Raw genomic sequence first — 27,224 nt, 5'->3', positions numbered from 1 at the left:
AGAAATAACAGACCTTGGAATTATATAATTGACCAAGCATAATTGAGCATTTAACAAAATTATGTCATAATTTGCGATTATGACCTGCTCAGTGTACATTATCCCTTACACAGAGGATTTAACCGATGAAACACTGACATATAATGCAAAATACTTGTGAGTTTTAGAGCAACAATGTATTTTCACTTTGTGTTATTTCTGTGAGAGTTTGTGTTTCCAACACATTTAGCGAGCTTGCTGAGTTTGTTAAAATAATAATGGCTACTTTTAAATGTGTATGAAATGTTGACCATAGTGTGGTTGTTTGCTTGTCTGTAATTTATTCAGCTTTTCTCTTATTTCCGAGTTTGAGTTCAGTTCCTGCCCAACAAGTGCTGCTGTGACTCACTTGATTTGTTTCTTTTGTTTCTTTATGTTATGTCCATATATCTTATTGAGGGTTATTTTTTAATTAAAAAAGAAAATGTATTGTGTTTAAAAATGTGTAATTGAGTACATAATATGAGATATCAAACAGCAAAAAAATATAACAATAATGATTCCACTATACTAATTATAATAATAAGAAAACTAGTCCATCTTAATTTTATTACACTTTCTTCAACTTGTTTTATATCTTATTTTTACAAAATGACTTAAACTACAGACAAAATCTAATTATAAATCAATTAACAAACATATCAAAAAGAGAATCCAGGAGTCTTGCAACTCGATGTCCCATCTTCTGCTCCAGTAAGTTGTTTAAGACACTGAGCCCCTCTGAGGGCGTGATGTCGTCCGGGCAGATTTCTGTGTACGTACACATTAAGAATAAGTCACAAAACAAACAGCTCCGTATGGAGGCACCGTATGTGGAGATTTAAAAGGAACAGCTGAACATCTCACCAGAGTTTGGGTCTACCATTAAGGGCGATGGCATCCGGAGGCATTCTGCTTGTGTCTTGAGCATCTCCAGAACATCAGAGGAGACACTCTGTCTCCTGCCTGGAAATACAAATGTCACAATAAGGAACAATCTCAGGAGTTACATCCCAAAAATGAGACATTCAAACTAAACATACAACAAAAACGGGAAATCTAACGAGGACACTTGGCAGACAGAGTAACTGAAGACAGCCTACTGAGTAGAAGAAGTGCTCATCTTTAAGACAGGAAAGTGAGTATTTCTTACTAAAAAGCATGAGACTGGTGAAACGGTCTTTGCCAGAGGTAACTTCTTCATGGACAACCAGGCAATCGGAGCAGTCAGTTGGCAGGTAGACCTCCTTGAGGTAGAAGGGCTGCTCTGTGAAAAATACACACACAGACAGAAAATGATGTATTTGAATGTGGCGTCCACCTTAAAGAATCTCTCTGATATATTCTGCACTCACCAATTAACATTGTGCTGTTTTCAAAGGTCACGTTGTATTTTAAGCTGGAACACTGGCCATATCTGTGGAAAAAAACAGAAAGCCTGAATCCAAATATGACATTGTAATAGATTCTTTAGTGAATGAAGCGGCCAAACAGAATTCACTGCACTCTAAATATGTCATGTAGGGTGACGGCACTACCCTCTGTAGGGTTAGACAGAGTTTATAAGGACAGGTGTGTGTAATCAGTGCTTCTTTGCCTGAATCCTGATAGACATGTGGTAGGGCTGCTTGGTCTAGTGAGGCTGTGTCCCGATTGATCCTGACTCAGCAGCCCCATGTTGAGGAGGAAATTCAGCCTTTGTCTCCCCCTTGTCTGAGCCAGAGTAGTCGGTTCCCAGTGTCTCCTTTAATCAGGGCCTCGGAGTGAGCAAGACTAAGTGCCAGACTGCTTCCTCGCCTTAGCCGGTCATTCGGCCTAATTTGTCTACCATGTTGAATTGGACTCAACCTTAATTTTAGTGTGAATTGTCCATGATTTGTATATTGTTACTATGATGACTGGAGTTTATACTTTTTAGCTATTTATTAGTATTGTTCAATAAAAGTTGATTGTCGGGTCTCCAGCAACGAAGGTCTTATTTTAAAATAAACATTCTAGTTGAACTGAATGCGTGTCTCCTGGTCTCCTAAAACCAACAAAGTTATATTGTGTCAACACGTATGAAGCTGGGGCCTGTAACGGCCCGCTGGTTTATAGACATCGCATTGGTTGTAAATACTGTTTGGTCACAGATAATTTTGGGGGATGGGTCAAGTATTCATGATCATGTGACCAACATTCAAAAATACACCCATCATTTGTATCAAAAATCCAAAATGGCAGTGTGCATGGACAAAGACACTGGCCATTATGTAAGGGTTGTTTTTGTTTTGTTTTTTTCATGTTAATTGGATGATTTTGTTTTAGAAAATATTGAAGGATGCTTTTAAATGCTCTTGCTGAAAATGAGTAACATTTTTAAAACTTTGATAATCAGGCAGTGAATGTCTGTATCCTGGAGGACACGTTGCACAGATGCACTCATTAATATAGATTTCTTATGTTTTGAGGCCTTTACAGATAATCAATCATATTAAGATGTGAACTTTTGTTTGTTTTGCTCTCAAATGTGTGTTTACGGTTAATTCACCAGTGCATATTTTTGCTTTGTCACTGGTCAAAATTCTTGCAACTTTTTCCTGTTTCCTCAGCTTCCACTGCTGATAGAAAATAGTGCACTAATTGTAATTGTGTACAGGACACTCAGGAAAGATGGTCACATAAAAACAGAAATGAGATGTTTTGTTTATAAATGTTAGCAGCTTGTTGTTTATTCAAATATTAGATTTATTCCCACTGTTTAAATATATGTGAATAACTACTGTTCAGTTTTGGTGAGTTTTTTGTTTGTTTTTTTCACTTTTTAAAACTTTGAATGCAAAACAATAGCTCTATGTTATCATGTGGTCCAGACAGGGTTTGTAAATTAACTGGAACCACCAGGATTTAGCTTAAGAAATCCTTCGTTTTTTCTCTATTTGATACGACAGCTCTAGATAAAGCTGAGAAATGAGGGAGAACACTTACAACCTGCCAACCCTCAAGATTTTCCCAGGAGAATCCTGTTTTTCATTGTCCTCTCCCTGTTTCCTCCCAGGACCACAGTTTTACTGTATTTCTCCTGATTTCTGACATTTTTTCCTTTTCATTATCACAACCTGTTTCTAACAGTGTAAAAATGTGTATAATCCCTATATGACAACAAAACAGCCACAGCAAATCAGACTTCATAATAAGAACTCCCATTTCTTAAAGAAAGTTATAAAGAAAAGGGGCATGCAACTTTTAAAAATCTGCCATGTCACTTTCCTTTAAGGGCAAAAACTAAATGAATGAAATACAACTGAAAGAAAACTTAGTTCACGCTAGAGAACAACTTATTCTGTATTCTTTCCTGAGAATAAAAAGTAAAACTAAAATGTTCAAACATAGAAATGCTGTTGCGGTGTACTTATTATTTTATTATTTTCATTCTTTAAAAGTCACTAGAAAAGTCTCTGGAAGTCTTTGTTTTTGTTTTTGTTTTTTTAATCTCGAAATCCTCCCTGTTTGGCAAGTATGGGAAGACAGCCCTGTGGTGTGACAGCGTGTTTGGAGATTTACATTCTCTGAGTCTGGATGATATTGAGGACGTTGCTCTGGCTGGTCGCAGTGATGTCCAGCCACACACTGGTCATCAGATGGCCCAGGGAGCGGCTTCCTGGGAGGTCAGAGCTCCCCCCGATGTACAGCCACCTCCCCAACATCTGGAACACACAGACAGAGCACGGGATACATGTCAGTCTCCTTGTGAACTTGGGGGAGATTTGTTTGACAATCATATATGTTTGAAATATAACATCAAGTGTTAAATTATAGATTTCTCTCCATGGTCTTGAGGCTTGATCACAAATTAATGCCATGTTGAAATATGGTAAATGCTTTGTTTGTAATTTGAGGTCTGGACCAAATAATTTCATAATAACTTACAAGATGTTTTCTTGAAGCAATGTGGTAACGTTGTTCTAATTATAGATATGGCGACATTGTTTAGTTGACGCACAATAAATTCAATAACTGACCCCTCCTGATTCCCACCACTTTTCGCTCTATGCTTCAAGTACACTAATAGGTGGCTTTTGTCTAGTTTTCTTTCAGTAAACTAAAATCACACCTAGTTTTAGTTTTTACTTCAGTTTTTTTGTAGTCTAATAACCATGGAATGAATTTGTATCATGTTTACTGCTCACAAATCTGTGTTTCCTTTTGTCTTTTGCAGCTCTTCAGCTTTACACAAGAAAAGGACATAGATCTTGCTGGTGATCATGATGATAGTGATCCTGGCTTACTTAAAAATCTTTCACCTGTCTTTGCACTTAATGAAAAGATTAAAGAGAAACTGAAGTAGAACAGTTAGCAGACTTCTTAAATAGAGGAAAATGCAATTTATCCGTTCAACTGTTTAAATCATCCATTTAAAGATGCAAAGTAAGGCGGATGTGGTGAACTTACGGCTTCATTGCTGATAGTTATCGGTTTTAACAGACTGTCACAGCCGCTCAGAGGAGCGGAGCGTCCCACTGAGAGGAGACTCAGCAACACAACCACAGCACCACACTTCATCCTCTAGATGGCTCCTGTCTTGTTTTTCTCAAGCTTTCCTTCCAGGCCTTGTTCTCCACGCTCAGATTTTACTTTGTCCTCTTCAGTTGTGTTTCTTCTCTGCCTGCAACACAAACAGTCTCCTGCTTTATGCATATCACCATGTATATTCACTACTGTGTGAGCTGATGTAACCAAAGCAAACAGAGACTTTGACCTGTTGGAGGAACTGATGGAATCTTGATCCAATCACATGTAACAGTGGAGGCTGTTATATACGGCATATGTAGACTAATTTATTTGTTAATCTCCCTCTGATAATCCTCTCTGATCTGTCACTGAGGCTCAAACACATGCAATTAGTACAAAAGGGTTTATACTGTGCCTCTCACACCTGTTTTGTAAACATACTGTCTCGTTTTGCTGTTTTCAGTAGGAAGCAGCAGCTTTCCTATTAATCAAACCCAGATGCCCATATTTGTCTGCTACAAATAAAACTGTCTACTACGCATTCACAGACTTTGTGAATTAATGTCAAATACGAAGAGTTCCATTGTTACAACTTACCCCACTACTAGGGAGAGTTGTGCCACTAGTTTTGGATAGAGAGAGGTTGCTGATTTAAGATCCACACTATTCAATTAATGAAAAAACTTAATTGAAGAATAAACAGTTTTGAATCATGTGAACAAGTTACAGTGACCTAAAAACTGCACGTGTATCAACTGTATTCCTGAATGTGTCACATAAGTTCATTTACAGTCAAAGTTGTGTCAGATGTAGATGGTTGTGTCTGGGCTGCAGGGTTTGTGGGTTCAGAACTGACCACATACACTTGATCCACATTTCTTTTCGTCTTGAGTTTGCAAAGTGTTGCACGCACACAATGCAGAAACTCTCATCACGTCAGCAGACCATTACAAAATACAAAATTCATATTTTCTTTCATTAAACATCTTTTTTTTTTTTAACCACTGCACACTCTTCTGTTACTACTGTTGAAGATAAATTCAAAGAAATATCGCAATGCATTTATAGTGGGATTCTGGGATTAAACATCTTCTTCTCCCTCATTCCAAAGACTTTGTACATGCAAATAATTTTAATTTAAGGGTTAGGGTGTTTATGCTGGAGACAAGATGTCGCCGTCTCTGTGTGTGCACAGGAGGATTCAAGTCGCTTGTCGGTACGTCTTGAACTCAGATTTAGATCGAGCAGAGAAACTTTCTTTCTTCAGCACATAAATGTGAAAACAAACTAGTGTCAAACTAATGCACATACAAACCATTCTGCACAGTGAAGCTCCAAATGAAGTGGGAATAATCGAAACACATTTTTGAGTGGAGGGTCACAGTATTTCAGATCCCAAAGGTGATTTCTAAAAAGCATGATGGGTCGACTAAACAGTTAGCAGTGCTTGTGAAAGACTAAAACGAATTACTTCACACCTCTGTGTCCATAAAACTACAGAAGAGCAACAAATGTAATTTCCCCTTGGGATTACTAAAGTATGCCTCCTCCTTCTTCTTCTTCCATCTAAAACAGTATTAGGGCTAAATATGAGAGAAAAGAAATGAGGAGATGAGAAGATTTTTTTAAATTTGCATTTTGAGAAAAAAGTTAAAATGTTGATTAAAGTGAAAATGTCAATAATAAAGTTGAAATACCATTTTAACTTTATTCTCAACATTTTCAACTTAATTATTTCTCTCTTTTTTCCTTAATGTGGCCCTAATAATCTACTGTGAAAAACTTGTGTATGTGAAGAATTAATAGACTATTTAAAAACAACATCAACAAAAAAAAAGACAAAAACACATCTTATCAAAAGTGTTTTTTTAATTGAACTTAACAAACTGAGAGCTTTCTATAGAGGTCTTCATACAGAACAAGAACAAAAGGACAAATAAACAAATGACAGAAAATGGGCAAATTCCACTGGTCATCCTGACTATTCAGGAGAACAACCTAATTGAGAGAGGAGGGTTTGGGAATCGAGAACAAACTGAGGGAGGAGGGGGTTTAAGACAGATTGATGCCTTTACTGATGTCAACTTGTGATGGAAAGAGATGAAGAAAAAAGGACGACCCTCCCTCCTTCACTGCCTCCTCCTCTCCATCGTTCTCCATCTAAAAGTGATGGTGAGGATGAACGACAGCGGGATGGAGGAGAATGGAGATTGATGGAGAGGAGAGTGACAGGACGCATCGATCACTCTGACACGTCCTGGTTTTGCTGGTCTGTGCTCATCTTCTTCCTTTCCTTCTTTCTCATCCTGGTGGTGGGAGACACAGAGGGAGGGACAGACTGGGCCGGGGACGGACAGACAGACAGACAGACAGACAAACAAACAGACAGAGAGGAGGTGGGGATCACTACTCCATGGCCTCCTGGTTCTCCTGGTCTGCGCTGATCTCCCCGCTGGCCTCTTTGCCCTCCTTGCTCCTCTTGCTCTTCTTGTGTTTGTGCCTCCGGTGGCTGTCGCCCTCCTCGCTGTCGTGCCGCCTCCTGCTACTGCTGCTGATAGAAGGAGACAGATGGAAGTGTGGAAAGGGCAGAGGAGGTGAGGGAGGAGATAAGAGGGGGAGAAAAGGGCAGAAAGGGAAGACAATAGGGGGTAAGTGAGATAAAAAGGTAAAGAGGGAGGAGTAATACAGAGAGACAAGAAGATCGATAGATGAAAGAAAGAAGAGGTGAAATGAAATTGAGACAAAAGGTTAAAGAAGGTGGCAGAGAGAGGCAGCATGGTGCCAAATCGTCTCTTAATCTTCCCCTTCTTGGGGCACATGGCACATAGGCAGTTTTTAATAACGACCGGAGATTACGACTCAAAATTCTTTTAATTTGTTGAACAATGGGTCCTTGATTGAAAACCCGCTTCTCATTTCAGCAGGCAAAATCCTCGGTCACAAGGTAAAAATGAAAAAGCTGCTTTTGCACCTGTTGCTGGCAGATTTTATATAAGATGTAGCTAGCAAGCTAATTTAGCTAACCTTAGCTCCAGGAGTTGTTTGAAAATTCTGTCTTCAGCTAACTCTAAATGTTTCATTTCACTTTTTACATGTTTAAACAGTCAACATCCTCAGCAGTGGTAAACAAATATGTCAGGAAATAAAGAGACAGAATTGTTCGTGTATTGCACTGGACAGCTAGGAAAAATGTAAGATCAAACTCACACACACACTCACACACTTGTTCATAGTGATGTTGCAATTAGGACTATACAATTAGGGCTGTATAGGTTTTTTCCCTTATTGCAGTGAATAGCAACATATTCACACAGGATGGTGTTTTACCGTGACTGTTCAAATAATTATGTTTTTGGACACTATTGAAGAATACTGTTATAAGTTTAGCATAGCTCCTTAAGGCAATAGGGCTGTGTGTAATGTGTGTGTGGTGTGCAGGTGACAGAGAGCGAATGAGCAGCACCCTGGGAGTAACAGTGCTGATAGCGGAGCAGAGGAAAAGGTGAGCATTATGTTGTCAGTGTGGCGGTAAATGTACAGTTCAGGATACAGTGTGTCAGTTAATTAATGCTGCAGCTTCTCACGACCAAGAAGAGTCTTGTCTGTTATTTCCCAGCTGCTGGAAAAGTAACTGGGTTTGCCCCACAGTAAGCTGAGGAGGACAAGACAGTAGCACGTTTGTGCCAGCATCAGCTGGGATGCAATCATATGCCTCTCAGACGTTTTGTAATCCAGCCTTGTACTTCAGCTTCTTGTTGGAGACTTTGTAAAATAAATCAACATAAAATCCAAAATTGAATGTCTTCTGCAGTTATTTATCCACTTTTTTCATGTTGAAAACAGCTGTTGCTGTTAGCATGTTGTTGGCTGTCCACTGGCAATTCCAAGATGCCTTGCATCGAGTCTGTTGACCAATCAAAGATGTAGTTCCTGACTTGTCAGGATATCAACCCTGCATCACATGACTGTGGTATAGTGATCATGTGTTTGTCATTACAGCATGAGGACAAACTGATGTACTTGGCTAATGTAACGCTATCTTGAGTAAATATGTTTGGATTTAAATTCCCCAAAATCCAGTAACAGAGCCATCCAAATCTTAAAGGGCCTAGTGCCTATTTACAGTTGCTAAGCTATGACTGGACAATCATCAGTCACAGATGGTGTTTTCGTGTGTTTATGCACCTGCGAGAGGACTTGTGGCGTCCCTCCTCTTTCTCTCGGTGCCGCCTCTCTCTGTGTCTTTCCTCTTTCTCTCGGCTCGACCGGTCACGATGTCGTTCTCCGTAACCACGCTCCTGGTACTCACGATAACGATACCGCTCCTCGTCGCTATGGAAGTTGAAAGAACAAGAGTTTGCATTTTATTATGTTGTGTTTGCATGCATACCAAATAGGTCATTTCTCTGGTTAAAGAGTGGCTTTTAAATATTACAGTAAATAAACAAAAAAGTCTATCAGTGTGTGACTCTGACCATGAGTGCATGAACCATTTGTTTAAAATATGCTTTTCAGTGACATGCAAGACCTTTTGGGTAAATCTGTCAACAACTGTAGAACTTTAAAAAGCTGGAGACAAAAATTGGGATGCACCAATCAAACTTTTTTCTCTCATGATGACTATTCCAATACCTCAATTCAAAAATTACCACTCCTATTGAGGATTAAAAAACATTATTCATCACCTTGTCTATCAGCTTCACAATTGCTAGTCACCTCACCTTCCAGATTGTGAACACACAGTCCACAAAGTGTCTTTACAAACAAAAAAATTATTATAAAAGCAATTGATGAGATATGTTAATCATGTTTGTTCTATGTACTCAGTGGTTATTAAAGTTTTTGATCACATTCATGCTTCACACGTGAAGCAAAAGATCACTGTACTATAGAGGTGTATTAAATGAGGCAAAAAAAAAAACCTTTATGTTCGCTGTAGCATAGCCTCATCAATAGTGGCAATGACATCAGTGATCTTTTGCTTCAGGTCCCGTGTCTTGGTTCGATACACAATATCTTTAACATAACCCCATAGAAAGAAGTCCAGGGGAGTGATATCTGGTGAACGAGGTGGCCAGGGAATTGGGCCATCCCTTACAACCCACTGGTCAGACTGGAAACTTTGATAACCGCTGAGAACATAGAACAAATCTGATGAACATATCTCATCAATCGCTTTTGTAATAAATTTTTTAAATTGTAAATACACCCTGTATATACATATGTGTGTGTGAGTGTGTGTGTTTGTGTGTGTCCTTCACCTGGTGTAGCTCATAGCTGACGGGCTGTGCTCCCTCTCTCTCTCCCGTTCATGTGTCCTTTCTCGAGGTCTGTCTCTTTCCTTGTCTCTCTTGTCATCTCGACGGGGATAGTAGTCCCAGGCTTTAGAGTTGTCCATCATGGGGGGCCAAGGAGGAGGCACGCCTCCAGCCATGGGTGGAGGGTATGCACCTGAACATGGTAAAAGGACGGGACCCGAAGATGTGGTCGTTACTTTGTGTTCAAATGTTTCCTGGAAATGAGACTTCATTCAAATCCAGTTAAGTAATATAATGTAAATACAACTAACAATTTGAACATACCATTGTTTTCCATATATCTAACAGATGATTTCTCAAAAATGAATTGAAAAGAAGTTCTGACATTTATTGTGTTGCTGACATTTAAAAAACAAATCACACTATAAAGCTTCCTACCTTGGGGGAATGGATATGGAGGGACAGAACGTCCATCATAACTTCCAGGGTGGCCACTGTGGAAACAGAGGAAAGACGATATGTTACAGTGTGTGTGTGTGTGTGTGTGTGTCTATGAGGCCATTAACTGTCTGTACCGAAACAAATTCTCCACATATGTAGACAGAGAACTAACACTGCTCCAGTCTATTAGTGCTAAACTAGGTGACGCCATCTTAAAACCAAACAATATAAAATATAGATTTCTTCCTTTTGGTTTTCCTTCATTTTTTTCCTCAAAGAAGAACACGAGGGGACTTTAAATCACAGGATGTGATTTACAGAGCAGATGTGGGGGTCTACACAAAAATGCTATGTGATTTTCAGTTTGACTTTTGGTCAAAGCCAGGATGACAGTCTTTGTGCCTTTCTGTTTACATATCAACTTCAAAGTTGTAAAGTTCAAATGTTTTGTTACACAACTTTGTAATGAAGGAAAATATGAACTTTAGACTTGCAGCACAAGTCAATAATGTGATTTTTATTAACTGAAACTTGTAGTAATGAAGAAAAACTTCTTTTTGATCCATGCAGTCTGAGAATTACTCGAGTAGTATATTTTTAAATTGGTGACAGACTTTTTTTTTTACTTTTAAGTGTGTGCTTCTTATACACCCTTTTACTTTTACTCATGAATATCTTATCTTGTTTAACAACAACTTAACTTTTTTGGCAGTGCCATGATTAACGATACTTTCTGACTTTGAAATTTGCTTTGCCGTGCTGTGTGGTATTTTGATGCTCAGCACGCCACGCAGGTGGAAGTAGAGGTCCAAGGTGGTGGAAGTTTCATCCAACTGAGGCAGCAGTAAGTAAGTTGTTGGTACTCAGAATAGATGTCTTACCACATCTTAACCCAGTCTGTTTCTGGTAATAATGTCACTCAGTTGCCACTGTGGTGATTTTTTTCAACAGCAAACTAAATACTTGGAACAAATGTGGAACAATAACAGAATGTTAATTACAAAATTTTAATCTCTCCAACGAGCAGATGTGCTTAAATAAGCATAGAAAAATATTTAATGCAGTTTAAAGCAATAAATTAATGAGTGATTATGATTTGAGAAGTGCCGCAGCAGATCTCAGTGTCATTACACACGACCGTTCACTATGTTTGTCTTCATTAAATCACATGCAAATGACACCAGGCTGCTACAAACAACTCAGTATTCTGTCTAATGTGGGGCCCATTAATCCTGTGAGTCACGGCTTGCTTACGTTTTTTTTTTTTTAATTAATCGGTTCATGTTTTATTCTTGAAATGCACAATAAAGAAAATCTGCTGCGTCACATTTTATGATCGACTATTTACAATACGAAATATAGTCAAATTATGACTCAATAGCACTGGATTGATGCAATCGTATAAACGGCTTCACCGAACAAATTTTAATTATTGCTCCCATCATCATTGTACTAATTAACTGGCTTCATATTTGTGGCGCCGCTCTAAATGTTCCAGACAACAAAGTGACCTCCTTGAAAAAGCCAATTGTTCATTTGTTGAGCTGTCATCCTTCACTGTGATTGGCTCAGCTGTTTCAGAGAATTGAGACTGCTGATCACCACAACCTCAAATCTATATTCACCTTCTCCCAGTCCTATTGCACTTTGTGCTGCTCTACCTACATGAACCAAACTAGCAGGTATGCTTCAGAGATGCCCACAATGTTGAGGGTGACACAGAAGTGAATTTCCACTGCCACATCTCATCCCACTCCCACAACAGTAATACTCTCCCATCTCAGAGCAACTAGCATTATGTTCAAAATAAAGGAAAGAACATTTATTCATATTAGAACTGCATCTAAAAATGACTTATTGTTATTTTGATTTCCCTCCTGCCCACTCCTGTTGATTTTTTTTCCTGTCCCTTCCCAATCTCGTGATGAACTCCCATCCCGCAGGAATACCACAGGAAACCTGCAAGCCACAGAACCCCCCCCAAAATGTTCACACCAAAGAACTACGGCTCTTGCACTTGTTGCTGCATTTGTGTACTTAAAGTAGGGCCTTTAGAGTGTGTGTGTACGTGTGTTCGTGAATGTTACCTGTCCATAGTTGGGATGATAGAGGGAGGGGGCCCACTGGGTGGAGGAGGAAAACCAGGAGGAGGGACAGTAATGGGCAACCCTATGAAAAAGAAAGACGGGAGAGTGAATAAACACATCAAAAACAACAAAACAGAGCAAAGGGTACAATAGGATAGCTGATTAAAACCAGATAAGAAAGAAAAAGATGATAAACTTACTGGGCGGGGGGATGAGTGGGGGTGCAGCGCTGACATTGGGTGGTGGAGGGAGGAAAGGAGGTGGGGGTATGTTTGGAGGAAGCGGTCCAGGAGGGAAGAAGGATGGTATCTTAGCGGGAGTTGGCTCAGCGTCTGACTGTTCAGCGATCACCTGCACAACAGCACACAGCAGAAGAGAGTAAGTCTGGAGTTCAACATCTCAGAGTGTTTTTAGATTCAGAGCAACTCTCTGTACCTGGATGTTATTGCCATCCAAATTGTGTCTGCGTCGCCCCTCTACCCTGCTGATGGTGGCCGTCTGTCCACCAATCACATCTATAGTACCGCTCGTCTTCCTGGGAAAAGAATAGAAAAACTAAAAATCAAGGCACTGAGCAGGAACCAAAGCAAATAACATATTCTCACACACACCGTCTACTTCCACACAGAGATTAATAGGGGCGTCATGATTCTCAAAATCCATGATTTGATTTTTAATTTAAACATTTTTTTAGCCCTGACTGAGTGTCATTGGTAGGCTATTGAGTCTTGATTTGTAAAGATCAACAGATCATTGCTTTTATGTTCTAACACAACTGTCATTTTACTTTTTTACACTTAGGCCCCTCGTTCCCAACGGCGCATAGGCCGTCGACGACAGCTCTCCATCTGACACGGCTCTGAGCTGTACTTTCGACCTCTTTCCAGCTGGTTCCCTGCCTCTTGATTTCTGCCTCATTGTCCTCCAGCTATTCAACTGTCATTTACAGTTGAACAGCTGCCTACATTTAAAGAAAATCTTCTTTAAAAAGAAATTTTAACAGTATGAAGTGTGATGTGGCTGAAAAGTGGAGGGATTCACACAAGTTTCTCACCTGCAAAAACCACCAGGATTAGAAATGTTGAAATTTATAAGAAAAAAAAAAAAAAGGATTTTCCAGTTCTGTTGTTTTTCCATCATCTCCAACTCCGGCTCTGTCTGTGGTGTCTCTGAAGTGCAGCTGCTGGCTACCAGTAAGCTACGCTGTGTCATCTATGAAGGGCTGAAGTTTTTTTTATTCTTCAGACACACACAACTAGGCAGAGGTGGAGAGAAAACAACATACTGGGAGAATCACAGATCCTGCTTTTGATTTCACCGATTAAAATCGAAAGTTCATTTCAATTAATTTTAGATTTAGAATTTAAATCGTGACACCCCTATAGAGTAAGCAAACATAATCAGCAATGTACATATCTACACAACTACATATCAAAGTCCCATGAAAATCTCTAACAGTGCTGTTCCAAATCATTTCCACAGGCTACACACAATAAATGATGACAACTACAGCCCGACTGATACCGGATTTTTAAGGCTGTTACTGATATCAATTTCGACATTAAGACATAAAGTTGATACAGATCACTGGGCATTTTAGAGTGTAAAAATGGTTTCTCTCTGGACAAAATATGTACTAGCCAAATCTGCCTGGACGATTTATCGGTTTAGCTCAAATGATAACCACATTCAGAGTTACTTTTTAGCCTTTCAGAACTCCATTAGTGTCAGAAACAGTTGCATCCCTATAGATGACATTTCAAAACTGCATTTTCCAAGGGCTTCAGGCTGCATTGTTTTAAAAATATTAGTCAACAAAACCATCAGTGTTTTTAACTTTGAGCTTTTCTAACATTTTGACTATCACGTCTGTGTCAGACAAAACCACTTCTTGACTTCTACTAAATATCCTTCATTGTGTTAATTCAACATCCTGTACAAACTAAAAATACATCTTATTAAGGAGGTATGATAAAGGGCCTTTGAAAGGGTTTTAACATTTAAAAATAAGTTACGACCCTCTTGTAAATGTTGTAACTTTAAAAAAGAAAAAACTGAGATAATGTATTAAGGATCTGTCTAATCACAAAATTACCTTTTAATTTTAAGTAATTCTCATCAGACCAAAATAGGGAGCAGTGGACTCAGATATCATGATGAGATGCTGGTGTCTCGTCCTTCTCTCTTTTTAAAGAAGCTCTAATTCATTTTAAATTCCTACATTATGACACATACACATCAACCACCCCAAAAGACAGAAACATGGGCAAAAAGAAAGAATCTCAAGGGCCTTGGAAGTAGCGCCGGGAGTTTTTCTGTGGTCACATTTCATGGTCAAGAAAAACGCCAGGCCCCTCATTTTTTTTTAACATGAACACATTTTCTCATCAGGCCCATTTAATCTTGCAGGGACGAGGCCATGCCCACTTACGTATAATAGGACATGTCCTGAACAGGCGGGCCAGTCCACTGAGGGGGAGAGATCCTACCATTTTGAAACAAAGGACAGGGGTAAAGGAGATGAGAGTAACATCGGCCCTAACACACACAAACACTCACATACAGCCCATGGGATGGTGACCTTTTAAACACAAGGACCACTGGTAGGTGGCCTGGAGGTGAGCAGGTGTGTTTTTGTGTGACGGTGTGTGAGCATGTTGAGCTTAACAAAAGAAATGTTTTCACTTTGCAGTTTCCCTCAAAATAAACAAACCAGCCTAATGCAGATGGCCAGTTCTTGCCCCCTTTACTCTTCTCTTCCAGCCCTCCCTTATCTGAACACATAAGCAAAGCTTTCATCCAAATGTAGCTCAGACTTTAAAGGAATTTCCAAAAATTTGCAAAAGAGAATGCAAATTAATGTACATTTACATTCACGGCTGTTCAGCAAATATTAAGATAAACAGCTGGTATCAGTAAGTTGGGTGGTAATAAACCACTGCAGAAGAACAGGATGCAGCAAAATGACATTAAAGCAACATTATGCAACTGTTTTACCTTAAAATAACAGCTTCAAAATCATTTTGATAGTACACTGACTTGTAGTAGGGGAAGAAGGCACCCCTTTCATTCACACTCTGCACCCTGACAGTCTGCTGTTGCATTATGTAACTTGAATTGAGTATATACAGTCTCCAGACGAAGTGCCTAATGCTTTATGGCACTACTATGGGTCTTCAGCTAGCTATATGAAGCAAAGAGCTCGGTTTTCTCAGTATGGATGTCATGGCAGAGGCGAAAGGGTTCAAGGCACGATTTGTATTTACGATAGCAGTGAGGGGAATTGCATTCTGAAACTGCAGGGGCGCCAGGTCACAAAATAAATACCAGTTCTTGCATAATATGGCTTTATAAGAGTGCCTGTAAAACCTCAGACAATGGGAAAACCACATGGAAAATATGATGGAAATATGGCATTTATGTTTGTTTTATGTATGACTTTATTGCAGTCTCCTCATCCCTCCACACAGATCTGATGTTTTCATCGGGGAAGAGAGTGGAGCAGAAGCCTCGGTGGATATTTAAGTCACATGCCTCATGATTTTTTTTTTTTTTTTTTTTAACTTTTTTTTTGCAGTTTTTTGACTTCCAAATTTCAAGCGTTTTGTGTTTTTTTTAATGCGTATATTGAACATAAAAACAGGTGGCTGGGAACACACTTAAGGTTAACTTACTTACTTACTAACTTTAAGTAACTTTTCTATACACATCACTTTAAGTGTAAACTGCCTGTGCGTTAATATTATCAGATATCTTAACAAGTAAAGATGACAGCAGAAGTGTTACCTGGTGACTTGAGTGACGGCTGACTTGTACAGGCTGACAGGAGATGTGAAGTCTGGCTTAGATGTATGAACAGGCAAACTGGACATGTCCTTCTCATTACCTGTCCTGCCTTGTTGAACCTAAGAAAGAACCAAAATAAGCGGATTAATATATTTCAGTGTGTTAACCATAGTAGAGAGTTTGTTTTCATTTCAAAGAAGACATATAACCATTTTTCATACAGATATGCTGGCACATCAACCCAGCACAGCGGGTATTTGCATTTCCATTACAACAACACAACTCCCTTGAAGGTGCATTTCGTGACTGAAGATGAGCAGCTTAGCTCAAGCAGAGCAGCTGTAAAACAGCTCTTATTACTGTGTTATTCAAAAGCTATTATTATGAAGCAGCAACAACAACAGGAAATTTTCATTTCCATCATGACTTCTATACAGCTCCTAGTGAACATTACAGTAAAATACAGCAGGTATCTGACCTTAAATCACAGGGATTAACTTCTAAAGAACTGAGAGCTGAATACACAGCCACAGACACTTTTAGTAACGTCTTTCTCTCTGCTCTCCTGCACAGACGTGAGTTGAGTTTGACTTGGCACGGCCAAAAGAGCCAGTGGAAAAGCCCCAATCATACAAGATCATTCATATTGAGAGCAGCCTGTTTATAGCAATGCAGAAATATATGTGATAAATATGTATGAAATCAAAATATTATGTTTACCAAAATTTTTGTGACTAATGGGAACAAGTTTTTGAAACTGGTCCAGTACTGAGGGAGATTGCTGCAGCCATCAGCTGTGAAACGGGCTGCAACAATTGTGAACTGTCAGAGTAGGTCCACTAAAAGTTCTTGTTTCTGACACTGACAGCTCAGATTTTTATTCTACGCGTTGAGGAAGTTGACAAACTACCATGATACCGTGAGAGACTTATGAAGAAAACAGAAATGTAGAGGAAAAAAAACAAACAATGACAGAGTAAGGACTTGTCTCTCACAGTGATCTTGCTTGTCACCGAGCTGACAGTAGAGACTTCCAGGCCCATGCGCAGCCTCTTCTGTTTTTCACAGTAAGCTTTCCACGTGTCTTCATTGAAGCCGTAGTTAAAGTAGTCTGACAGATCCGCTCCTGCCGACACACAAACAAAACTTGTGAAATACTGTATCTAAATCTAAAGGAGCAGTTACACATTTTGACAGTTTATAAACTACACAGACAGACAGACCTGGCTTCCTCCAGGGTTTCTCTTCAAAAGACTCCATTTCCACCTCCAGCACTGGAACCCCATTAATGTTTCCAGGAGCATCCAGATCCACTCCCTTCAGCTTGGTGGCTAATGAAAAAAAAAATGACACAACAACATTTATGCAATCTATTTACTAAACTTTGTGTTTAATATTTACTTTATGTTCTAGTTGTTTTGAGCAGAGCAAAATTAGTACAGAAACTGTAAAAGGAAGAAAAAGAACAACAGGTGCAAGACTAGATAGTAATACCTTGTCCATAAGGTCTGGAGCCTGTTGTCTTTATGTTGAGATTGACAGGTGGCGCTCCATAAGGTCTGGGAGGGAAAAACAACAATTAAAACCTGTCACGGATGTATCACAAGGTCTACATACATTTCTGTCTGACTTACTACTTAAAAAACATGGCATATTTGCAATGATCCATAGTTAAAAAAGCTGTACTCCCGTTATCTTTTATATGCATACTTAAACTTGTTTTTTTAAAGGTTGTATTCAACTGCAGCTGGTCACATTCAGCCATCCTTACCAAAACTTAAAGGGGAGTCTAGCTTAGACACAACACACATTTATGTCTGTAACACTTTACGATCCAAATGGTTCAGCCATTAAGTCTTACAGTCTTACAGAACTAGGTGATATTATAATGTTGAGAATAGGGTTTTAAATTTCCATCAAGAGAGAAAATCATGATGCATCTAAGAACAAATTTTTACCCCCATTCCTACTAATGTCAGTTTCTTGTTATATGTTGTAAATTTAGCATCTTAATTTCTTTGTGTGGATCAGAGAAGCTATTTTAGAATCATGTCAAAGCACCAACAAGCTTATTTTAATATCATATATATATATATATATGTACATATACATATACATATACATATATTGTTTGAACTGTAAAAAGAAAGACTAAAACCTTATTTTTATGAGGAGCAACATAAAAACACATCCCGTAGGAACATCCATTCCAAGCATTTTCCCTTTTTTACAAGTGGCATTAAAAACTGTAAGTTAGCTTATTTAAAGTAGCCAGTAACTGTCACTAAAAGACCACACTTTGACTAAAAACCTACGTGTATTGTGGTGCTCCAGTTTTTATGTCTCCAATGGTGACACGGACGTCGTCATCATCATCATCACTGTCACTGTCGCTATCAACATCCTCACCTGCCGCTTCACCTGTGGCCTGACAGACACAAGAGACACAAACATTTGTCAGAGGGACAAACAAAAACTGTGAGAGGAATGAGGTCTGTACACTGGAAGGTAGGCGTATAAACAAACACAAAACAGATTTAAAAAAGCACAGCACACGTCACAATACATACTGTGACTGTGAGCATGCAGGCGACCTACCTCGGTGGCCACTCCATTCCCTGTAGCGTGTGCAGCAGCATCCTCTGTTGAAGTATCAGCAGGTGCACTGTAGATAAAATGAAGCATTAACACATAACCAAATATCCTAAGCATTTTCAAAAAACGCAAATTAGTTTTGTTCTGACAAATAACGTATAAAACCTAAAACTGCATTCACATGGATTCACAAAAACACCTTCTGGACAGCACAGGAAACACAAACAGTCTGACAGAATGGTGGGATGGCAAAACAAAACACACAGAACGATCTGCTGTCATGTTGCTAAAATATATTAAATAAAATTATTCTGTGTCTATAATTTTATGTAATTATATTAGTAACCCATGTAGCTGTAAAGTGCTTTTTTCAGCTTCTGCAGGGGGTATGCCAGAAAAACTTTGAGAACCGCTGCTCTAAAACATAAGGTCATCAATTCATTCATTCATTCACCCATGGATAATGAGGGGACAACTGCACTTGTGTATCCCGTCCACTAAAATGATATCTAGTTTACAGTCTACTACCATCTGTCTGAATCCATGTGAATAGTGCATTATTCTTGGGATAAATATCAAGAAGAAAGAACCATAATGTTCAAAAACTGTGTAGAAATGAGCTTTAAAAGATTCAGAGACCTTATTTATTTAGTATGTTTTTAAAAAATCACTAGCTACTCAATAGTAAATCATTATTTTGTGTTTGAAATCTACCAACCACGTTAATATTTTTCCTGCATTTAGCTGGTGGCTGTTGCTTATTTCCCACCCTGATACCCTATCTAGGTACAAGATATGTTGCTTATCAAAATCTGTGTTAGTCTGTGCTAAGATTGGTCCCCTGTTCTTTGGGAAGTTAAGTAGTACACCACAAAAACTATTTTTGTCAAGCTAATTTCACAATCAAGATGCACGTTGTCTAAGGATTAAAAGATACAGTCTGACACAGGACAGCAATTTAATCCAAGTAGTTTAATCCAAGTTTTCTTACATCATGTGATCAGTTGAAAAATGCAAAGAATATTTATTTATCATCAATAGTACCTATCTCTACATATATGTTTATACAACAGTCAATCTTTGCATTTTTCTTTGGAAACTAACTCTGAAACTTTTCAAACCCTGCACAGTTATGGATGTGTGTACTTCCTTATATAGTGTTGCTTGTTATGAATAGCATATTCTCCTTTGGATGTAAACAGGAGTCTTTTTAAGTTTTTAAGTCACTTACACAAACTCAAGGTGTTCATATGGATTAGCCTAATACAGATGTTACATACCTGACAGCAGCATTCAGTTTGGCTTCTTCATCCTCATCTTTGCTCTCAGACTCATCTGAAAGATGAAAATGCAAAACAGTTCATACAACATAACTAAAGCAAGATACAATTCACTGGCTGCTCAGCGTATAAAACCCAACAGAGAGCGACTAAAATGAGAAATTGCCCTCATTTCAAGGTTGAATATTAACAGAATATGTTACAGGCGCATCTTTAATCATTATTTCTCATGTCATGCGGCTGCAAAAGGCCGACAAACACATCCAACAGGCGCTGCTAGCTTAGCTTCCAGGCTAACACTCTAGCTAACCTTCATACAGTTACAAACAGCGCTGGTGTTTAGCAGTTCATTAACACACACACGCACTAATGCATGTCTCTGACGGTCAATGAGGAGCTGTGTTTGCGGACATCAGGTGTCTTTTTACCTCCATACAGCCATTCCTCCTCCTCGTCTCCAGCGCTGGCATCAGTGGTGGTTGTTTTGTCCGCCTCCTCCGCAGACATGTTCAGCTAACAGCTAACGACACGAAGCGATAAACAGCAGCTGCTTCTCAAAAACAACCTTCAACTAAACCTCCTGAACGCACTAATACACCAGCAATTGCTCCCTTCAGCCGGGAATCACGGTTCTACACACAAATTACGCCTTCAGAGATTCATCTCCAACCTCTGCGCGTCGACGTGAACCCGGAAGAGGTCGTTCGTGTCAGTCCCGCTAAGGTCAAAGCACTGATGCAAAAAACCACAGCGCCCCCTAACGGACAGGACACGTCACGGTTCAGTCAGAACCAATATCAGAAATTAAGAATACTTTATTGATCCCCAGGGGAATGTGGTCGGATACTCCCATTCAAGAACAGAAAAATATATTGGTACCATTATTGTGATATATTGTTCCTATTGTTGCTATTTTATAATAGTGTTCATATTTATTATATTTCCTCTTCCTTATATTTTTTATATTTGATTATTTGTTAAAAAAGTAATAAAGGAATATCTTATTTTACCTTATATAGCACTGAGCAATTATAAGAAAATAAATATAGGTGTGTAAAAATACGTATAATCTAGTATAATTTATACGGAGACAATATACCAACAACAAAACTATATAAAAAAACAATGGGGGGCCAGGTTTTGCAAGTCTCAAGTATTTCCACTCAAGTCCCAAGTCAAGACTGACAGGTCCAGAGTCAAGTCCCAAGTCCTAAACTTTGAGTTAACTTTGAGTGTTAACTGTCAAAGACATGGATGAATGTCCGCAGGAGCTGGCAATAAGGATAAGGAATGACAGAGGGAGCTCACTGATTGTGGCCCAGTGTATCACAGGGGATGAGGAATATTAAATAAACTGAGTCTGAACCTGACAGTGGCACAGTCAGCAGCATGACGGGACACACTTGGTCCTGGTCTATGTGAGTTGAAGGTGTTGAAAGGAGTTGATGTCGGGGCTCTGTGCAGGCCAGTCAAGTTCTTTCACACCAAACTGTGAGCACCATTGCTTTATGGAATTCACTTTGTGCACAGAGGCAATGTCATGAAAGGGTCTTCCCCTAAGAGACAAGAGCATACTGTTGTCTAATAGCATAGCTGTAGGAAGTAGGATTTCACAAAGTAGCACAAAGCAGCCCCAGATCAAAAAAAGATAATAGGATGAACATGGTTGTGTCCAAAACCCTTTTGGCCCTTAAATGTAGAAATATAAAACAATGGGAAACTGTCAGATTGTTAAATGTATCACAGAGAGTAAGAGAAGTGCAGTCGTGAGTGAAAAATTGTGGTGTTTAATTGCTGGACTGCTGAGGAAATGAAGAAGACACTCCACCCATCACTGCTGCAGTGGCCAGCAGCATTAAGACTGTAGTGGTGCAGATGTAAAGCAGCTCTGAAAAATAAGACACAATCCACTCAACTCACGATCAGACCTCGAAGACTGGCTGCTGTCCTTACTGTAGTTAATTACTTTTTAAAACAGAAAGACAAGGACAGCACTCCAATTTAACTTTAAAATATTGTCTTGCTTTTCAGGGCAGATGACCGTCTTCAACAAATATTATGGCAATCTTTTAAAAAAAAAGTCAAATTGGAGGACTGTCCAAGTATTTATTTATTTATTTGTTTATTTATTTATAGATGTGAAAGAAAGAAATATTCTCATTATATACTGATAATAAACATTATATATATACCACTTACCATAGAATAAAAACTCTTAAAAAAACATATAGCGCTGTATGGTCGGTCCTATACACACACTACGCAAGTTATATAGGGCCCCACAAGGAATGCAAGGGCCCCGTCTCTCCCTCGTGTCAAAGCAGGTGTCAGTGTTTACAACTTTGATTAAAGGATGAAGCCGAACTAAAGAGAAAATAACATATCGAGAGTGAACAGGGTGAACAATAATCAAATAAACTTGTGTTCCCTCCTCTCCAAGTTTGATATCATTCAGTCACAGTAATGTTAAGTTTTTTGTTTTTTTTTAATTATGTTTTTGGGCTTTTTTTTGCCCCCATTAGACAGGATGGCTGAAGAGCAGACAGGAAAGTGGGTGAGGAGAGAGGGGATGACACACAGCAACGGACCACAGGTGGGAATCAAACCAGCTGCCGCTACAGAGAGCTGACAGCCTTCATACATGGGGCGGACGCTCTACCAACTGAGCTAAATGGCTGTCCCACAGTAATGTTAAATCGATGCTCCTCCCTCTCCCTCCCTCCTTTGTTGTGTCCTTTGTGTCTCTCACCTTTCCTGGCTACCTGTCTTGTCCAATAGAGGCAAAAGCCCCCAGAATAATCTGAAAAATAAAATTAGGGATCCTTTAAATAGAATCCCTAATTGTTAATTATTTTTCATGACCTGTGCAGAGAGAGAGTGACTCTTTGTGCTGGAATTTAAGGGCTTAAGCTTTTAAGCTTCAGTTTTGGCTCTTGAAGGGAAAAAGTTTGTCCACCCTTGAAATTAATACAGTGATGCTATTTACAGTAGTTGAATTAATGTTGTGATAAACAATTCAGCATGCTGATTATTACTGTAATAATTACAGTACTGTGGAACTCCAATTATATTTACAGAATCATTTACTGTAATTACTGTAAATTTTACAGCATTCCTGTTACAGTGTAATATTTACTATTTAATGAGTAATAGTTGATTACTCAATTATCAGATAGTCAATTATCAGAAATTAATAGATGTAAAAAAAAATGCAAGAAGTAATTCATTTGTGGTGCAGTGGTCAGCACTGCCGCCTGACAGCAAGAAGGTCCTGAGTTCGATCCCCCGGCAGAGCCTTTCTGTGTGGAGTTTGCATGTTCTCCCCGTGTCTGTGTGGGTTCTCTCAGGGTTCTCCGGCTTCCTCCCACAGTCCAAAGACATGCATGCTAGGTTAACTGGTGACTCTAAATTGCCTGTAGGTGTGAGTGGTTGTCTGTCTCTATGTGTCAGCCCTGCGATGAACTGGCGACTTGTCCAGGGTGAACCCCGCCTCTCGCCCAATGACAGCCGGGATAGGCTCCAGCAGCCCGCGACCCTTACGGAATAAGCGGTTACAGAAAATGAATAATACATTTGTCTGATATGGGTTTTTTCTTTGCAAAAGAAGTTCAAATACCTTGTTAAAATGGCTCACATACAGCTCTACACCTTGCCTTCATTCAGTATTCAAGGAGTTATGAATATGCAAAATCCCCGCCCTTGCAACACAGCGCCACCCCTGCCCCTAGCTACACCTGACTTCTCTGTTTTGCTGGATAATTAGTCAGTCAGGACGTGCTGGTTGAGCAAGCTCATGTTTCATGGCGAGACATCAAAATTACACGGTAGGCCACGCCCTCCAAAAAATGTTGCAGCTGGGTCTGGCTCCCATCAGACGCCATCCGGACACAAAAGGTGTTGGCTGAGCCACGACCATCATGGCGAGGTCAGGTGCAGGTCAGAGGCCAGCCGGGCACAGGAGACACTGGCCGAGCAATCTCATGTTTCATGGCGAGACATCAAAATTACACAGCAGGCCACACTCTCCAAAAAAAGTCACGGCGAGTTCAGGCACGCATGTCATGGAGAGGTCGTGCACCTGTCAGAAGCCAGCTGGACACAGGAGGCGACAGCCTTGTCTTGTCTTGTCTTGTGTCGTGTCGTGTCTTCTCTTGTCTCTTGTCTCTTGTCACCTGACAACTTACCTGAATCCTTCAATGAAAGTCAAAAATCTAAGTTTGTCACTCACACAGGAGCTTCCCACATCGCTTTATATTTTATATCTACATATTTAATCAACATCTGAATAAATGTTTCATATAATTATTTAATACTTACCGATTTGTATCTAATTGTATCTTCTTTAATGAAAGTACGTTGCTATGAGGTCAATGACATGTGACACCCAACCATACGAAGCAGTTACAATGATATGATAAGGTAAAAGTCAGCAGGCTCTACAGGAACCCTAACACCTGTTGTACGTCCAGAGCTCAGTGTTCTTGGGTTTAAATTCTGGGTCAGTTACCATAATTAAACAAAACATAGTCTCTTGAAATGTATGTAAATAAATATTTTATATATTACAAGACTTATAGTATCATTCCCTGAAGAGTAAATCACCTCCCCACCAAAGTTAAAACAGAAAATCAGTTGTTTAGTTCAGTTTTAAAGGACAAAAGAATGTTTGATCATTTTCTTTTTATCCATGAAGGACTTAATAATTTACATTGATTAGCTATAACATGAAGAACTGAGAACTAAGTTTGTGAATATTAACAGAAACTTTTAATTGACCCTCATTGCGCCAAGGGCAAATGTTCAGCAGCATTAAGACAAATAGCAATAGAGTTAGAACCAAACATGAAATCAATGGTGGTTAAGAATAGAAAATAAAATTATATAAGGGAAGCTAAAATTTGTAACGATTCAAGTAAAATTCAGTCAAGCAACATATATAAATTCAAGCTGATAGTGCAGTACAATCTAAAAGTTAAATGACAGCAAGTAAAGAGGCAACAAATATGTTTATAGTATTGTACAAAAGTTTTAGGCAGTTTGTGAAAGAAGAAAATAAACAGAAAAAAGGGGAAATGAAGACTTGGCTTTTGCCAACTCACCTGCCTGAAGGGAGATTATTGATCAGCTGGTTCCAGAGATATTTGGTCTTTTTAGAGGACTCACGTGGCGTTTTCAGAGACCAACACTACCCTTTTACCTCCTAATAAAAGAAATCTGTCTGATAATCTGGGACAGGTCACTTTGAAATGTGGACGCTACTTAAAAAGGCCTTTGTGTCACATGCCAAACTCAATATCAGCAACTTTACAGAGACATTATGAAGAAATGAAAAGAAAAGAAAACTGGATAAGAAAATGTCTTATCTTAGAAAATGTCTAAACTAAAACACTGTTTTAAACTGTTTAAATTCAAAATGACTTGCACAGTTTTATTTTACAATATTCATATTTATTCTGTTGTGGATCATTAGATGGAGGGTTAGAGCTGCTGCAGGACTTCAAACAGGCAGGTTTAACTTGTGCTCACTGCTGTTTGTGAGGGAACATGGACTGTTTGTAATATCTAAATCAGGGGTGGACAAACTTTTTCCTTTCAAGAGCTCTGAACTCACTGATGGGTCATGTGACAAAAGCACACACCAGATGTGTTGTACAGATACAAAGTGATACCAAGATCCCATGTTCCATTAACTTCCTGTGCAAAGAGTCGCTCTATCAGTCTGCTCAGATTATAAAAAATAATTAATAATAAATGATCCTATTTAAAGAGTTTTTATATTATTTTGGGGGCTTTTGCCTCTACTGAACAAGACAGGGAAAGGTAGACTGGAAAGGTGAGAGAGACAAAGGAGACGACAGACAAAAATAAAACAGCATAAATAACAATTTATATATTCATTCTTAATTAAAGCTAGAAACATCTGGTGGGCTGAATCAAACATTATGGTGAGCCAACTTTGGTCCGGGCGCCCCAGTCTGGGCAGCCCTTATCTAAAAAAAAGACTAACAGGCTCTACAGAGGCCAGATGAGTCTGTTTTTAACTTTCAATAACTGGATGATTTGAGACAATTTGTTTTAGAGGCATTTTTCATTCTCACTTATGTAAAGTGCCTCTAATTTGTGGGATACTTAAGTGCAAGAGTGATGTACTTAGTTCCATTTGTAAAGTGCCACCCTCTTGATTAAGTTTAATCTACAGCAATGCATCATGGTCTATAAGGTCATCAAATGTCTGAAGTGTCAGTGTCCTGTGAGAACCATGTACCTCTAAAAAGTCAGAAAACAGCCTTTTTTTTCAGCTTTGTGGATTAAAAATTACCGTTTTTGCCTCTGGGATATTGTGTAGCACCACTGATTACAACTCTGAACTAATTCAAGATGGAAATTAGTGGCTTGACAGTGACTGATGATTGATTAAATATGTAATTTAAAGTCAATTAACTGACTAATTACCAGGCAGCAGATCCAAAGCTCAGTGTTATGTTTTAGTATTTTCTACATTCTGAAATTCTACACAAAAATAATCTACTCACTAAATATTGTTTTTTCTGTACCTCATTCTGTTCTATATAGATCTACTTATTCTTTGACCAACAGATGGAGCAAACTGTTTGAAAGGAGGAGGGATTGTAGTGGATTTTTCTGTGGGCCCCATGGAGGTCAGGACCGGGTCTGACAATTAAACGGAGTACATGACAGACACTAATAAGATTAAACAATGACAAATAAAACTAGATTTAGAGACAAGATAATAAATGAGATCAGTGTAGTATAGTGAATCCAGTGTAGAAACCGATAATTTTAGCTGTATTTTAAAAGAAAATAGAATAGTATGGTTTGTGAACCATAGTTTAGATGCCATGATAGCAAATCACAGTCACTTTTGGCCACAAATGCAGATTTAAGAACTGTGAGAAGAGCTCACTCTTCTGACCTAAATGTGCACCCTGACGTGCATCTTGGTGCATTAAATCGGTGATTGAGTTAGATGCAATCCTTTTTTGTGTCTGCACAGGTAATCATGGAGCTGACCTTTTCTCAACAATAATGAGCAACTTTGACAAGAAGAAATATAGCTTGAAGAATAAATTTATAGCGCCATTTCACCAGAAGACGGGAATGCCTTAGTTTTTTTCCCCCCTGCGGTTGTCTGCATAACTCAAGCAAGACTTCCTGGATTTTGTCTTTTTGTACTTTTTACTTGCCTCACTAAAGAGCACCTGTCAAACAAGCCATCTGAGCCGAGCTTCCTCCTCCTGTTATGAACT

General features: G+C 39.0%; 2 protein-coding genes across 4 annotated transcripts; both read right to left on the bottom strand.

Moving 5' to 3' along the window:
- Positions 1-617: 617 nt before the first annotated feature.
- On the bottom strand, positions 618-4,671 carry LOC146330043 (uncharacterized). Its single transcript, XM_084715495.1, has 6 exons — positions 4,450-4,671; positions 3,562-3,704; positions 1,374-1,435; positions 1,172-1,285; positions 886-984; positions 618-789 (listed from the first exon to the last, which is right to left on the bottom strand). Exons 1-6 carry the CDS (start codon positions 4,558-4,560, stop codon positions 665-667), a joined length of 654 nt encoding a protein of 217 aa, XP_084571621.1. The 5' UTR covers positions 4,561-4,671; the 3' UTR covers positions 618-664.
- A 2,208-nt stretch (positions 4,672-6,879) lies between these two features.
- fip1l1b (FIP1 like 1b (S. cerevisiae)) lies at positions 6,880-20,666 on the bottom strand. Of its 3 annotated transcripts, none has more exons than XM_084715491.1 (16): positions 20,385-20,666; positions 19,957-20,011; positions 18,680-18,746; positions 18,397-18,509; positions 17,576-17,640; positions 17,305-17,412; positions 17,077-17,207; positions 16,082-16,200; positions 14,727-14,780; positions 12,731-12,830; positions 12,496-12,646; positions 12,296-12,377; positions 10,206-10,261; positions 9,771-9,960; positions 8,695-8,841; positions 6,880-7,060 (listed from the first exon to the last, which is right to left on the bottom strand). In XM_084715491.1, exons 1-16 carry the CDS (start codon positions 20,461-20,463, stop codon positions 6,916-6,918), a joined length of 1,662 nt encoding a protein of 553 aa, XP_084571617.1. In that variant the 5' UTR covers positions 20,464-20,666; the 3' UTR covers positions 6,880-6,915. The 3 variants fall into 3 exon arrangements, with proteins under 3 accessions (XP_084571617.1, XP_084571618.1, XP_084571619.1); XM_084715492.1 differs by having other exon boundaries at positions 6,880-7,057; positions 20,385-20,665; XM_084715493.1 differs by lacking the exon at positions 14,727-14,780.
- Between the last annotated feature and the right edge of the window lie 6,558 nt (positions 20,667-27,224).

Source organism: Lutjanus erythropterus, chromosome 3 (assembly GCF_056507025.1).
Source record: "Lutjanus erythropterus isolate fLutEry1 chromosome 3, fLutEry1.hap2, whole genome shotgun sequence".
NCBI classification, from domain to species: domain Eukaryota; kingdom Metazoa; phylum Chordata; class Actinopteri; order Lutjaniformes; family Lutjanidae; genus Lutjanus; species Lutjanus erythropterus.
The sequence above is the reverse complement of the archived record's forward strand: the minus strand, read 5'-3'. Positions and strand labels throughout refer to the sequence as shown.